This window comes from Pleuronectes platessa, chromosome 13 (assembly GCF_947347685.1).
Source record: "Pleuronectes platessa chromosome 13, fPlePla1.1, whole genome shotgun sequence".
NCBI lineage: Eukaryota > Metazoa > Chordata > Actinopteri > Pleuronectiformes > Pleuronectidae > Pleuronectes > Pleuronectes platessa.
In genome coordinates, this window is record NC_070638.1 from 17,139,704 (window position 1) to 17,151,815 (window position 12,112).

The 12,112-nt window shown below is 43.3% G+C and overlaps 1 protein-coding gene across 1 annotated transcript; it reads right to left on the bottom strand.

Moving 5' to 3' along the window:
* Positions 1-4,996: 4,996 nt before the first annotated feature.
* LOC128454935 (protein zyg-11 homolog) lies at positions 4,997-12,112 on the bottom strand. The gene is made up of 13 exons (XM_053438538.1): positions 11,914-12,112; positions 10,582-11,381; positions 10,230-10,370; positions 9,441-9,617; positions 9,125-9,189; positions 8,756-8,855; positions 8,502-8,552; positions 7,394-7,555; positions 7,236-7,283; positions 6,681-6,881; positions 6,546-6,598; positions 5,837-5,934; positions 4,997-5,226 (listed from the first exon to the last, which is right to left on the bottom strand). Exons 1-13 carry the CDS (start codon positions 12,110-12,112, stop codon positions 5,054-5,056), a joined length of 2,268 nt encoding a protein of 755 aa, XP_053294513.1. The 3' UTR covers positions 4,997-5,053.

The window sequence follows — 12,112 nt, forward strand, 5'->3', positions numbered from 1 at the left end:
TGGATGAATTTCAATGTTCTGCGCTTTTTACTCCCCCACATGTCAAAATCCCCCTGTATGGAGGCACATGTATGAAATGTGCTCGGGTGCACAGAGACAAAAGCATCAGTTCTGCCTCCAGAGCCGACTCCAACACATATCGCCTCTCAGTACAATGTACTGTGTGAAGTCTTTGGGAGAAGTGCTCTGTGTGCACCACAATACAGACACCAGCCAGAACAGCATCTTCCCACATCATCAATAGAACCAAATCTGCAATTCAAATGAGGGAGACTGTTCGGGAAATTCGCTTATTAGCTTTCTTACCGAGAGATGAGAAGGTAAATACTGTTCTCTCTTCTGTGTGTACAGTACATACGAGACCACAGCTATCAGCCAATTAGCTTAGAGTAAAAGCAAACCTGGTTCTGCCCAAAGGTAGGAAAATGCCCCATCCAGCACATCTGAGGCTCAGCAATGAACAGATTTATATCTTGTTTGTGTAATACATATATAAAAAAGTGTAAAATCAACATATTGTCGTTATACGGGGAAATAAGTGATGGACTATGACCAATGAGTATTTCGAAAAAAGTCATAATATTACAAGAATAAAGTTTTTTATTGAGAAGTTGGTTGCAAGATACATCTCTAGGATACGCTGGGATGCATCATCAGTGATGTTCCTTGGGTTAAGAGATTTATAATATTATGAGAATAAAGACAAGATTTACCAATAAAGTCTATATTACGAGAATTAGGTTGTAGTTGAGCAGAAAGTCATGAGATTATGAGAAGAAGTCCTAATTTAAAAATACAAAAGTCAAACTCATTGTTTTATGTTTTTTAGAAACTACAAAATCCCTTTCAATAACGTGGAGATGTAACCACCAGTAAAAATTGAACTTCTTAATTCACATTAAAAAATGTAAACTTTGCCCCATAATATAATGACTATATTATCAAAATCTATATTTTTCCCTTCAAGTGGCTCCGACACTCATAACAGAGTAATACACCAAGTGCCCATTATATAAATAATAAGTGACTTCTAAGTTGTAGAGCTGCTTTGCATGGAGCTTTCTCTTCCTGCCTCCAGTCTTTATGCTAAGCTAAGCTAAACAACTGCTTCCTGGAGCTTCATATTAAGCACTAACGTATATGAGTGGGGTATCAATCTTCTCATCTAACTCTCAGAAAAAATTATAATAACCACATTTCTCAAAATATTACAAACAAATTAACTATAAACCATTGCTTTAAGATGACATATTGTATTTGTACTAATGGGTTCTCTATTGTGCTTGATAATGGATGTTTGTTTTTCTTCTCAAGTATCCCATCATTCACCAGCTGGTCTGAGGCCGTGGTCAGGATGTGTTTTAGGTTAGGGACGCACTCAGCCAGCGATGGTCACATCAACAGCACAGCTGCGACCGTGAGCCACTTCAGTGAATAGACGAGGCAATTCACACAAGCCATTGAACGGAGAAGCTCCTGCAGCCCTGTGTCCCACCTCTGGTTGTTTAACTCAAATGTTTGCACCATTGTGCACGTCGACCGAGCTGAAAGCAAAGTGGCCACTATAAAACCACCCGCAGATGAGAGATGTGACATTAAGTAAGAGCGGATCTAACCGACCGTGTTAGCCCTCTGACACATCTACTTACAAACACACTCACTCACACTCACATACAAACATGCAAACAAAATGAAAGTCCTTTCGCCGCGGAGCAGTGGAATGAGTTACACCAAAGTTAAAGATGAGGGATTTATTTCCAGCGACTCTGCTTTGGATAGTGCATTTCTATTTCTGTTATTTCGTGAAAATGTCATCATTAGTCACTGCCACTTGTGGATGCAGCACCAAATCACTGTCAGCCAGATCCAAACCAGCCAGAGCTGGAACAGCAAGGAACTACTGCAACGTTTATTATTTTAAGTTAATCACATTTAACCAGTGTTCACACAAACATGCAAAATGCCTGGTTTTCATTACAGGCCAAGAATAACTTTTCCAGAGTTTTCTCCATTTTCATTCGAACACCTTCTCAATCATTATTTCATTATTGTTTGTCAGCTGGGATTCCGTTCAAATCCATGAACTTATGTTGCATATTATGTGTTTCGTAGTGGACTGGATATTGACAATTTCTCCTCTGGGGAAATGGCTATTGATTGACAGTGAAGAGGGAGCCCCTGCCTCCAATTGACAGACAGGAGGATGGTCTTACTGCTGTCACACATCTGAGCACAGGCTCAGGGGCCTACCAACTCTGTATCCTTCCCTAGCAATAAAAGGTCATTGGAGAAGAGATGGTACGTCCTTTTATGTGTCACAGTTCTGCCTGGAGAAGTGTTGTTTTATATATTTTTTGCTTCATCTTGTTATTCAACCCTCCTGCTCTTTAAATCTACTTTCTGTCTCTGGGTGTTTAGAAGGTTAGCGGGTGTCTAATTAGCATCCAAGTCAAAAACCCTTTAAGTCGACCTCAGGCTCTGCACTGGGGTCTGGTTTGTTTGCAGACTGGGCTGCAGAAACGGCCTCACACATGTGCATACACACTCACAGCTGGAGATGTATTGCACTGGAGTTTTCTGAGTGCCCAGGCTGGTTCACAGTTGTGTTATTATAATACATTAGAGATGGCTGCACAAGTGAGATAACGAGATGCTTACTCGCACTAAGCTCTAAATCAAAACCAGCACAATCAAATTTCAAGCCAAGACAGCCAATTTGCAAATTGGTCTGTGATATTTTTACACAAACAATGGTGGAGCATGAAAGGGTCTGAAAATATCCTTTGACTCGCACTCTTGCAGCATGACTCCCTTGCTTCTTTTTTTGTCTCCTCTGAAGTTATTTTTGGTCATAAGATTTTTTTTCTACCCGTCAGTTTCCATATAGGAATCTCTATTTCTGTCTTTTTTGTCCAGTACAAAGATTCTGTTTAGATCTTAACAGGAAAGTTACACTTTTTGAGAAATTGATGATTAGCTTTCTAGCTATGTGTATTTGGACAAGCTAGCTGCTCATTTTACGCTAAACCATTGGCGCTAAACTGTGCTAACGGGCTGCAGGCTTCAATAAGTGCAGACAGTGCTATCTCTGCTAAGGATCGACTGGTTATTTTCACCCGAAACTGTTTGTTAATTTATTCATTAGCTGGATTATGCAAAAAAAAAAGGATTTCAACCAAACTTGGTGTTGGGATGAAGAGAGATCAGATCTTGATGTAAAAAATCTGTCATATTTAGTAGGCTGTTATTTATGGGTGTGTCAATTTTTTGTGTGGATCAATTTTTTCAGATTTCATAAAATGATTTGTGGCCTTTCAACTTGACATATTTTGTGTTGCCATATATTACTCCAGTAAGTACTGTAGGAACAAGTCAAACCATGACTTTTTAGTATGTGACCCATCCACCTACATGGAGGAAGCAGGATTTATGACATTTGGGCTTATACAGCCAGCCACCAGGTAGCGATAGAGACACATCGGCTTTACATTTGGGGAGCTGTCAGGTCCTCCATCTTTATATACACAATATGGAGGGAAAAAAAGATGTTGTTTTAAGGTGTGCCAGTCTATTTCTGCTAGAACTTGCTAGCGACCAGCATACAGGAAGTTTCAGCTAAAACAGTCTGTTACCTAACTGTGGTTTCCATTTCAACACTACAGTTACAGATTAAAGATAAGAGAGGTGTGGGTAGCTGGATTTTGTTACAGAGCCAGGCCTCCAGTATCCTCACACAACTAACTGAGCTTCTAGCATATCACATGTAGTGTGCAGGCCTGACAGAGGTATCAGTCTTCTGCTCTTACGCCTGACATGAAAGCGAATAGGCACATTCATCAAAATGTCCTAACTAGTCCTTTCCTTTACTTCCTCTGCTGTCTATTTGATGTAGTCTTTCTGTCTCGTATGTCACATGAGTATTGATGAGCTCTTTGAGCCACAGACAGAAACTTTAAACCTAATTAACACGATGCACTTTTACACCTTTGGCTCCTCCGTTCACTCTACCTCATCAGTTTGCTTTTATATTTTGTTTAAACGACCGACACCAGTGCTCAATCGCCCTGCATGCTGTGGCATCAGCTTCTGTGGGAAGCAGTGCAGTTTCCCTACACTTCTCACGACTTTACCTGCTCGCATTACACAACATTACACCACGTCCACTGTGAGGTACTTGACCTTTGACCCAGCAGGACTGTCACAGTGAGTTTAATGTTTAGGGGTTGAAGGAGTTGTCAAATGCTGACACTGGATCAGTTTTCGCAGCATTTTCCTTTATCATAGCACAAAACACTGCACAGCCAATGCCCTGACCTGGCTGAATCACGGATCTGCTAGATTCTGTTAAACAGATCCTTTTGAATTTCATCAAGGGATTTGATACTTAAAAGTTGGAACAAGGGGATGCGAATAAATCAAATATTCATGTGAGGTTGATAATCCACTTTTCAAAGGGAATTATTAATAGGCCAACTTAGAATAGAAGCTGTAGATACCTGGGAGCAGTTCTGTCTTCCAGCTGTGTGACATAAACTGTAGTTAATTCATCATCATTTCACCTGGGGAGAGATAGAGAGAGTAGGGAAGAAAGAGATACGAGATAATAATATAGTCCCAAAAATGACTGTATTATAATGAGGCCCTTGTTACAGACAAAGCAACAGAATAATGCTGTTTCAGTATTTTATAAATGATCATGTATGATCTTGAATTAAAGATCGAATGACTTTAGACTCTACTTAGCCCTGAAGCTATGATACTCAAGCACCCTCTAGTGACAGGTTTAGTATCTACAGCCCAAGAGTTGTCAAGAATTCAGTTTATTTGGAACAATTAACCAAACTTTTTACATCCAGCAACAAATTAAACTCAAAACAATGGAAATAATTTGCATCTCTCTGTCAGGTTTTGTTTCAGTATCCTTTCAATATCTATAACATATATATACAGTATATGTATTCTATTGTTTATTCAATTAAATATCTAATGTGTACAACAGCTCAAACACCTAAAATCATAAATAATATTTTCCTTTACACTGCTGTCAAGAGCTTCACGGCCCCTTCTGGCTGCTGATGGCTCCCGAGTGACTCTGCTGTTGCTCTACCATCCGTAAAATGCTCTCTGATAGTCCTCTAATGTCTCCGTGTGTGTCAGGATTCGCAGCCAAAGCCCTCAGAAGTTCCGTCACCCCTTCCTTCTCCAACATGTTCCTGTAGTGTGAGGCTAGAGGACGGTGGAGGTAGAAGAAGATGAGAGACAGATTAGACCCCACGCCTAGAAATGTACCGACCAATCAGAATGAGCCGTACACTTGTACGCACTTATCAATGAGGCAAAATGCGTATAATTGTCCCACTCTTAGTGTTAGGGATGTAGAATACATGGGACACTTGTAGGCACTTAACATTATAGCAAAAATGCCTAGAAATTTCCTGACCAATCAGAATGAGCGGGACACTTTGAGGCACTTATCATTGAGGCCAAATGCCTAGAAATGTCCCATCCTAGGTGTTAGGGAAGTACAATACTTGGGACACTTGTAGGAACTTATCATTATTGCAAAATGCCTTGAATTTTCCCACACTTGTGGTTAGGGATGTACAATACGTGGGACACTTGTGACACAAACCAATAGACTATTATTAAACCAGATAGCTCCATTTGATCAATGTTTTAATTAAATAAGGTGGTATATTCTATGGAAAGTAACTAAAGAAAGACCGATAATATGCTCTGTTTTATATCTGTGTGGGTTATAAACAGGTATCCCCCTTTGTGTTTGCTATATTCAATCTTCCCCTGGGGTCTCCATAGTGGTGTTTGTGTGTCTTACTGTTTTGACTGCAGACCAGATGTATGGCCCAGACTGCCCACAGCTGCACTCCCGAGGGCTGACAGGTCTGGAGCAGAGGGCGGAATGGATGGAACGACCTGAAACGGGGACAGTTTGCTGAGATTAAAAAACGGAAAAGAGTAACTCTTCACATTGTTTTGATCATTTATTTTGTGCTTGAAGTACCAGATGGTCGATTTTCCATTTGGGCTTCAGTGCAAAATGAATTGTCACCAGCAGAAATACATTTTTTTAGTAGGTTTCTTGTGATTGTCTGAGCTTCCTGTCACACTAGTATTCAGTCTGAAAAATCCCTATGTGGGAACTCAGGGCATACAAGGGCAGCACGGTGGTGTGGTGGTTAGCACCTCACAGTAAGAAGGTTCCTGTTTCAATCCTGGTTCAACCAGGGTCTTATGTGTTTGCGTGTCCTAATCGATATGGATGATGGATAATTTATAAAAATAATAAAAATCATGTTAAAAGTAGTCAGTTTTTCATGCAATGCATATATCATATTATTAAATATATATTTATATATAAATAAATAGATATCAAATCAGCAACGACTGATGTTATGTAGGAGTGTAGGATGTGTAATTAACGAGAAAGTGAACATTACGCAACATAAATTTGACGTTGAAGTGCAAATGCATTTAAAGTGACTGCTCCTGAAAAGCTTTCCCTCTGTTCTGTGCAGTTGTCTCACCTGTACGAGACCATTTCTCTCTCCAGCTGAGTCCATGTCATTATGGAAGCGTGCTGCGGTGAAGAGTGACAACAGTGAAAAGAGGTGAATGTCATTTTCTGTTAAATGAAAAAACAGCAAACCAAAAACACACACCAGCTGCTTCAGTATGTTGGCGCGGAGCTCAGTGTCCAGGGTCCAGGCCTCCAGTCTGGAGGTGAGCTGCGCAAGAATCCCTCCGGCAAAGTAACGGACCCCAACCTCCAACTGGGGGTCCTGCAGGATGGTGAGGATGTGTTCCAGCAGATCCTCCTCCAGCAGCTGGGACTGCAGCTCCTCCACCTCGGCTATGTTGTTCTGAAACAGAGACAAACGATAACAGAAATGACAGCAACAACAGCGTTAGGGGTAGAAGCGATTCAAGAACTGTTTTATGTTAGATTTCTACAGATCATTATTCCTACCTGCAAATAACTTAAACTGTTTAACAGGACTTTAGGATTTAATGTGGATGCTGTGTGTTATAACAATTTTAAATTCCTGAATCTAGGAATAAAAATTTATTTATTTTGGCCTCAAAACACACCAGTTAGTCCAAATAAGGAATAAAATCAAGACCATGCAGCTCTGTGGCACACAGAGCATGTAATAAAAAATCCCAAAATCAATTCACAACTATTAACGGAACATTCACACACACAGAGAACCCACCAGGAGGCCAAGAACTTTCTGCTGAATAGAAGGTTCAGTGTAGTAGGTCTGTAAAAGAAAATGGCACAGCACACAAATAAAAATGTTTGTCTCCGATCCTCCATGAAGGCACATTTTCATTATGCATACATCAGTGCATTTTTTCAGGGCACTCTTACCTCCAGAACCTCCTCGTACAGCTCCAGGCCCTGGCACTCGATGAAGTTGTGGGCTGCACTGGGCATCTCGTCCGTCAAGTTCCACAGAGCACTCAGGGCAAACTTCAGAGTGGAGTCCACCACTCCCACCATGGCCTTCTGCTGCACGATAGCCAGCAGCTGCTGTGGGACGGAGTCGAGCAGAAGAGAACACATGAGGCATCAGGGGATTATAGAGATGTGTTGATAAACAAGACACATCCTCTGGTAAGGAGGTGGGCCGCATTGAATAACACGTGCATCAGTTGAATAAAAGGACATGCATTTGAATATGTGGCACCAGGCATACAATAAATGAAAATGAGAATTACCGCCCTGTTGAAGAATGCCTCCTCTAACCAGTGCAGTTTCAATCTACATATTTATTCTTCCAGACTCATATGAGGTCACAGTAACTTCTGACCTTTGACCTTTGACCAAACAAATCTAATTATTTACTCTCCGAGTCTGTGTCTAAATTCAGTGGATCCCTCCTTTAGACAATTGCAATTTCCCAGAAGGCCGAACCGATACCAGACGGTCTAATGTACAGAGGCTTTCCATGATCAGCCTCACTGGCTCCTCCCACCCTTATTACTGTTGCCTAGCAACAGAGCTGAACTTGGACACCATGAGAAAGTTTATATGCCCCTTGATTTATTTAACATGTTTACCGTTAGTTGTTCGGGTTAAGTTGAAGCATGACACTCAAACATGTCATCACTTGCTGGTGCGACTTCTGCTTTGAAAAATGGTTTGTCACTTTGTTTCTCAGGGATATGCAGCCTTCCAAACGGGACAGACTAGTTGCGACACACTGATGCAATCGGTCCTCAAATGCAGCCACTGAAGAACGCAGCCCCTGAATTGAGACACAGCTATAGTTTGTTAAACGTTTGTGACAGATTTGGAAGGATTATTAGGTCACAGTGACTTTGAACTTTGAGATCGGTGTCTCTGATGTATGAACTCCAATGACAGAGCATGTGGGAGAGAGACGGGTATCTAGAAATACACTCATGCATATCTAGTGCTAAGTTGGGAACGTTGTGTAAGTATGAAACCAAATACCCTGAAAATGGAAAGGTACCTTCATAATGAAGACGTCCTTGCTGAGCTTTGCAGTCTGTTCTGTGGACAACTGCAAACAAAAACAAACAGGCGAGAGAGTCGCTGAGCTTCACCCACTTTTTTAAAAGTCACAAAAATGAATAAATGAAAGTATGAAGGTGGCTGTTGAAAGGTGGGTCACAGAGGCACGGGAGAGCTCAACACATGGGAATGACAGGTGTGCACTATTTCCCTGCAGCAGACTAACACACGGTAAGTGAGCAGAGTCTTGACCTTGGCCACCAGGACGGAGATGACAGCCACAGCCATCCTCTGCAGGGTCGGATCCTCGTGGCTGCTCAGCCAGTTAATCACCAGCGTGGCTGCCAAATACCTGAACCATGATGACAGCATGGGGTATAAGGAACGCAGTATTAGAAAAATATACCAACAATCTATACGCACGCTTCCCTTCAGGTCAGCACTTTCACATCTGGAAGCACTTTTTTCTTTTGGCAGTTGGACTTCAAGACAAAACATATTTTAGCTGGATCAAAATCGGCTGGAAAAACAAGTGTCATGCCTTTAGGGCAGTGATTATCTTGGCTGCCGCTTGACCGCAGGCTCATACTTCGCACATATAGTGAGTGAAAGTAAACTAACTTGTCAAAAGGGACATCCTGCAGGATGTAGTCACTGCAGAGAGCCAGCAGGCAGTTTTTCTGCACCTGGAGAGATGAAATAATTCATGAATATTGAAGAAACACATGGATTTAAGAAAATGTACGAGTTAATGTGTGCATACGGCTTTATAGTGTCTATGAATATTGTGTGAATGTGGCAGAATGAGAGCTGTAATGAAAGGCAACGTTTAAATCAGAATATAAATCAAAATCAGTTTTATGAAGAGCAAACTGGTAGCAATTTTTCCTGCTCATGTGCAACTACATGGTGTCATGATGGATGTGAAGCCCCCGACCTGATGGTGGCTGGGGAAGCTCTTCATGGCGTTGAGCAGCTGGGCGATGGCGGAGGTGAGCAGGCCGACGGGCATGGCCTCGGCCAGGTCCTGAGTGGTCAGGTTGAACGCGCATGCAGTGGCCACCAGGTGGACGTGCAGAGAGGTGGGGTGGCTCCGCATGGCGCTCAGCACCAGCTGTGGGAAACAGGCGGCCTGTGTCACGATCATGACGGTTCGAGACTCGGTAAATGTTTGTGCCTGTGACTGTCCCACTGGAAACTGTCTCGAAACGATTCCCAGCTTGGTGTTAGTGGGTGACGTTCCAACCTCTGCAACCGCTCACCAAGCTGTGGGGTTAGACTGTTCTCTCTCTCTGCAAGACTCCTCCACAAACAGCCTCATTACCTCTGATCACATCCAAGTTCAGTCATGGGGATGTCAGCTCACAGGACGAGTTAACTTTGGCGTGCTTTGTGCTGCATGTTCAAACTGAGCATAATGCTCCTCACCAATAGCACTGAATCTAGAGTAAAGAACATTTCGACGGTGTATGTGAATACATGGGAGAGATTTGAGCTGTAACTAATGATGCATTCAGTTTGCTTGTAAACCAAAGGAATTGCATTTGCTGTCAAGTATGACAAAAAAATCTGCAAATCCTCCTTTTTAAGAAGCTGAACATACAGAATGTTTCGCTTTTGTGGTTGAAAAAAATGACTTAATTGTTAACTGATAAGCAAAATAGCTAGATTGTTTAACCTCTGGTCGAAATGTTCTACAATCAAGGAATTATCTAGACCGTGATACCTTCAGCATATCCGGCCGTGGTTTGGCGATGTCTATGGTTAGATTGTAGAGATGGACGAGGGCCTCTCGGATGAAACACTCCCTGTCTCTGTACCTTCTCAGGGCCTCACAAACCTGGTTCTCATTAGCCTCTCCGGTTACCTTAAAACACACAGAGCACATCAGCAGCGTCACAGACATGGAAAACACTGTGCATATTCAGCAAATGCATAAGAAGGAGCCTCAAGTCAAATGGGAAACGTATGCCCAAGGCCAGCTTCTGCATCTATTTAAGACATTCAGAGTGTCCTGGCATGTCACAGACAACAGTGTGACATCAACTCTGTGCCCAGTGCTCACACCACATCCTTACTTTGAGGTTTGCCTGTGAAGAAAGGACGTCACAGGAGCTAACCCCGGTGGCTAGCAGGCCCAAGAAGACCAGCCCACCTCTGGACTCCACAAATGCTCGGACGGCTGCTTCCGTGACTCTCTTCCGCCCAGAGATATCGAGAGAAATGAGGGAAGGGAGAACCTGGGGACTCCCCTCCAGGAGCTGTTGCACCAGCTCCTCCCCATCTCTCCCGTCATTGTCATCCATCGCAAGGTGGTCATCTGAGAAGTCCAGATGCCTGAGAGCGTGGAGCTGGCCGAGGACAGAGAGCAGCCTGGCAGGGGACATATCCAGCTGCCGCAGCCGGTGGGCGATTACAGACCTGAGGGTGTTCTTGCACTGAAGGAGCGCCGTGAGCTTTGAGACAGCAGTGCACGAGATATCCAGCGTCTCCAGCTGAGGGAGAGTGCAGATATCCTCCAGGGCAGCGTCGGTCAGGTCTGTGTTGGCCAGGTTTAGCGTCCTCAGGCCCTGCAGAGAGCTGAAGCCAACTCGGACCCTTCCATCCTCCGGCAGAGACCCCCAGTCCAGGTGCAACCCGTTGAGGGACAACTTCTGCAGGCTGGACCTGCACTCCAGGTTGGCAGCGAGGCCTGAGATAATGTCAGCCCCAGTGATGCCGCCAGAGACCCAGGAGGCATCTAGTTCCTGGAGGCGGTGAGGGCAGAGGGCCAGGTGGAAAGCCTCGGTGGAAACGGGGCAGCAGCGGACGGCGGCTCGGCGCAGGCGGAGCTCTTTACAGTTTCGGAAAATCCCAACAGTTGTGTCATTCAGTATCCCTTGTTGGGAGAAGCAAACAGAGCGATGTTGTAGGAAAAAGTAGCATCAGTTTTCCCAAATTCATGTTTGTGGAGTAGAATTTTCCCATCTAGTCAGCCTGGCATACAGAACACTGTGAACTGTTGTGTACTCATTTGTTGTATACTTATGTTTATACCAAGTTAAGAGAAAAACAGCATTTCAATACAAGTTGACAATAAAGTTGACTTTGACGATATCTATTTCAATATCTTACACATAATACACATATAGCGTATACATCATTACGCAATAATCCTATGTATCTACATTTTACTGTAGGGACAGGTGTATATTCTGTGCATATTATCTGTATTTTACTATCTACTCTAATTATTTATTTCGTTCTATTTTTAAATAGTTTCTGCTGCACTAAATTATCTAATCTTATTTTATCTTCGCTTATCTCATCTTATCAGAACATATAGCAGGACTACTGTCCTATAGAAGCTGCAGTTTCCCTCCTTAGTGGACCGCAGTTATCCCGGGGCCTTTTTTGTCCCCCTCACCCACCTGTGGTTGCCATCTGACGCAGAAGTTGGTCGGCCATCTCCTGTGGGAAGAGCGGGGCCCAGGCGAGGCACATGGAGCCGTCTGCTCGCCTGCTGCACAGTGAGTCCAGGCTGCAACACACCTGAGCCAGGCAGAGGTCGCACAAGGCCTGGGGGCCCTCAGCATCCTTAACACAACAGCGGGAGATAAAAAGAGTCAT

Bases quoted from the DNA above. Each gene is read 5' to 3' on its own strand.
- LOC128454935 (XM_053438538.1), bottom strand. From the start codon at position 12,112: ATGACTCTTTTTATCTCCCGCTGTTGTGTTAAGGATGCTGAGGGCCCC. The intron at 9,190-9,440 runs GTCGGGGGCTTC...TCATCTCTCCAG, and splicing joins GCTTCCCCAGCCACCATCAG to GTGCAGAAAAACTGCCTGCT. The intron at 6,599-6,680 runs GTGTGTGTTTTT...TCTTCACCGCAG, and splicing joins CCAACATACTGAAGCAGCTG to CACGCTTCCATAATGACATG.